This window comes from Crocuta crocuta, unplaced genomic scaffold (assembly GCF_008692635.1).
Source record: "Crocuta crocuta isolate KB4526 unplaced genomic scaffold, BGI_CrCroc_1.0 scaffold334, whole genome shotgun sequence".
NCBI lineage: Eukaryota > Metazoa > Chordata > Mammalia > Carnivora > Hyaenidae > Crocuta > Crocuta crocuta.
This window is the reverse complement of record NW_027533260.1, coordinates 4,255,533-4,258,762: the sequence shown is the minus strand read 5'-3', so window position 1 is coordinate 4,258,762 and position 3,230 is coordinate 4,255,533. Positions and strand designations below refer to the sequence as shown.

General features: G+C 52.9%; 1 protein-coding gene across 1 annotated transcript in view; it reads right to left on the bottom strand.

Annotated features, from left to right (window-relative positions):
• Positions 1 to 3,230, bottom strand: part of PRKD2 (protein kinase D2) — a 34,693-nt gene that overhangs the window by 23,058 nt on the left and 8,405 nt on the right. Inside the window, exons 4-5 of the mRNA XM_077747354.1 lie at positions 365 to 519; positions 43 to 265 (exon numbers count right to left, since the gene is read on the bottom strand). Of these exons, the coding sequence (XP_077603480.1) occupies positions 43 to 265; positions 365 to 519 (378 nt within the window). The remainder of the gene's footprint in view (positions 1 to 42; positions 266 to 364; positions 520 to 3,230) is intronic.

Below are 3,230 nucleotides of genomic sequence, written 5' to 3'. Positions count from 1 at the left end.
GGGGGGTCACCCCGTCTGTGCCCCCACGGGGGCCCCGCTGACCTTTGCACTGCAGGCCCTGGCGAAAGAGGCCTTTGAGGAGCTTCTTGCAAGCCTGGCAGACGGTGGGCCGGGTGTAGCTGTGGATGAGGAATGTGTGCGGCACCTTGACCTTGGAGAGCAGCATCTTGTCTAGCTCGATCGGGCGACCGGTGTAGGAGGAGGCAGAAGAGGAGGAGGAGGAGGATGGGGGGCGGCGAGGCAGGAGCTCGGTGGTACTACGGCTCTATGGGTCAGCAAGACGGAAGGGACGCATTAGTGCCTGGGCCCTGTCACCCGCCCCGGCCGCCACCACCGCCGGCCCGCCCACTCCCCAGCCCCTCACCAGCTCATCGGCCATGCACGGCAGGGACTCGGAGGTGCTGAGGCGCACGGAATGGCCACTGGCCAGAGACGTGGACGACAGGCGGCGCTTGCGGGCCCCGCTGCAATTGTTAGGGATGCTGAAGGCGCAGCGCTTGTGGTAGTTCAGTCCGCAGCCTGCGGGGGGCGCCAGACGATCAGAGACACACTTCCTCCAGGCCTGGGCTCTAACGCTCGGCCCCGCCCGCCTTTTCCTTTTCCGTAGATCAGGAATACAGTAGATCTCTCGGGAGGGCCCCCTAGCAGTGCCATTCAAGCCAATGGAAAATTACAAGAACTCGGGGCACCTGGGAGGCTTAGTCGGTTAAGGGTCCGACTTTCGCTTAGGTCATGATCTCGGGGTACGTGGGTTCAAGCCCCACGTCGGGCTCTGTGCTGACAGCCAGCCAGCTCAGAGCCTGGAGCCTGTTTTAGAGTCTGTGACTCTCTCTCTCTCTCTGACCCTGCCCCGCTCACGTTGTCTCTCTCTCTCTCTCTCCTACAAATAAATGAAAAAAAAATTAACAAAAAAAAAAAAAAGAAAATTACGAGAACTCAATTCAGGCCTAGAAGGTGCTGGACCAGTCCACCAGGCACGGAACCATGTGCAGGTGGGGTGCTTGCTGAGGGCCCAGGGAATGTGGACTGGGTAACTGAAGAAGGAAGCCACAACCACGTGACCAGCTGTACACATGAAGGGTGCACTTGCAATGATTATTTTCTTCCTTATTCTGATATACACGTCCACCAATATTTTTGTTTTCTTCCTTCTATCCCGTCATCACTTTTTAAAATATGGAACATTTATGAATGTGCATGTCATCCTTGTGCGGGGGGCACATCATCTGTGAAATGGATGCTAAGAATGCCCATTACAATTGACGACACCAGGGTCACACAGTGAGGAAGGTTACACGTGGCGCCTGCGTGGCTCAGTCTAACAGGAGCCTACTCTTGATTTTTGCTCAGATCATGATCTCGTGGTTCGTGGGATTGGGCCCCACGGCAGGCTCTGTGCCCACGGCTCGGAGCCTGCTTGGGATTCTCTCCCTCCCTCTTTCTCTGTTCCTTCCCTGTTCATGGCTGTGTGTGAGCTCACCACGTGTGTGCTCGCTCTCAAAAATAAACATTAAAAAAACCTTCCATGTGCCAAGACGGGAAGAGTTGGATATGGTGTTCTCAAAATAAGTAAATAAGCTTTAAAGAAAAAAAAAAGCTGGATACGGTGTGTGCATAACGGCAATATTGATGGCGACTCTGAATGAATGGGAGTCAGTTTTCTGCAGGCCTGACTGGGCTATGATCCGAAGAGCCCTTAAATGCCGCAAGTGTATTCAGGGCTCCACGGTAACAATTCTGGTCCATTCTGTAGGTCTTCTAGAACACAGGGTGTTCCACACTCTAGATTTCCATTTGAGCTTGATAGCCGCAAAGCTGGAGATCACTGGATGACGGAACAGCGGAAAATAGGCCTCTAATATTGAAAAACAATGATGGTGCAGACGGTCTTCTTCACACAATAGAAGGTCTTCCGTCGCCGTGTGTGTGTAATCAAGGCAGGGTGTGGCTTCATCTGCAGGCGGGGGCGAGATCTCAACCTCTCCCCCAGAAGCATCAAAGACGGGAAGAGTGGACCTGAGGAACTTGGCCCTGGGGCCCGGCCGTGAGACATTTGGGTAAAGAAACACTGTATGATAAAATTAAGGACATGTGCAGGGGTGCTTGTTGCAGACTGAACATGTGTCCACCCCTCCAAACTCGGGATGATGCCCTAATCCGCAATGTGACTGTATTTGGAGATGGGCCTTTAAGGGGATCACTAACATTAAATGAGGCCATAAGGGTGGGGCTGTGATCGGAGGCAACTGAGGTCTTTTGTAAAAGGAAGACGTTTCAGAAGCTGTTCTGTCTCTGCACGCCATGGTAGCACACGGCGAGATAGCAGCCGTCTGCACGCCAGGAAGAAATTCTCACCAGGAACCAAACCCAGGCCGAAGCTTATCTTAAACCTTCCAGCCTCCGGAACTGTGAGTTATAAATATGTGTTGTTTAAGCCAGTCAGCCTGCGGTATTTGGTTATGACAACGCTGGCCCACTGACGTGCCAAGTCAACAAGGAGTGGACACTGATGGTCAGGTTTATGTGTGCAATTGCCTAGGGTAGCATCCCCGGTAATTCAGACACTGATGTAGGGACTGCTATAAAGGTATTTGGTAGGTGTGATTCAAGTCCACAATCGGATGACTTGAAGTGACGGAGGGTGTCCTAGTTAAGCTGGGTGGGCCTGTTTCCATCAGTTGAAAGGTTTGAAAAGGAGTGAGATTTCTCAGATGAAGATATTCTGCCAGTGAAAAGCAGTTTCAGCTTCTGCCTGGGAGCCCAGCCTGCCCTTCCTGACCGGCTGCCCTATGGATTTTTTTTTTAATGCTTTTTTATTTATTTCTAGGAGAGAGAGAGAGAGAGAGAGAGACAGCGTGAGCTGGGGAGGGTCAGAGAGAGAGGGAGTCACAGACTCTGAAACAGGCTCCAGGCTCCGAGCAGGCAGTCAGCGCAGAGTCCGACTTGGGGCTCGAACCCACGAACCGCGAGATCATGACCCAAGCGAAAGGCGGACGCTTAACGGACTAAGCCACCCAGGTGCCCCTGCCCTATGGATTTTAGAGGTGCTTAGCCAGCCCCCTTAAAAGGGGCTTACAATTCCCATACAGGAATTCCTTCCAAATATACCTTAATACGCAGCCTCCTACTGGCGGTTTCTCTGGTTGATCCCAGTTACAGGCTCCGCCCTCTTCCCTGCGCACATTCCTTTTTTCCTCCCCAAGCCCCTCCCCCCTTTTACCCCTCTCTCG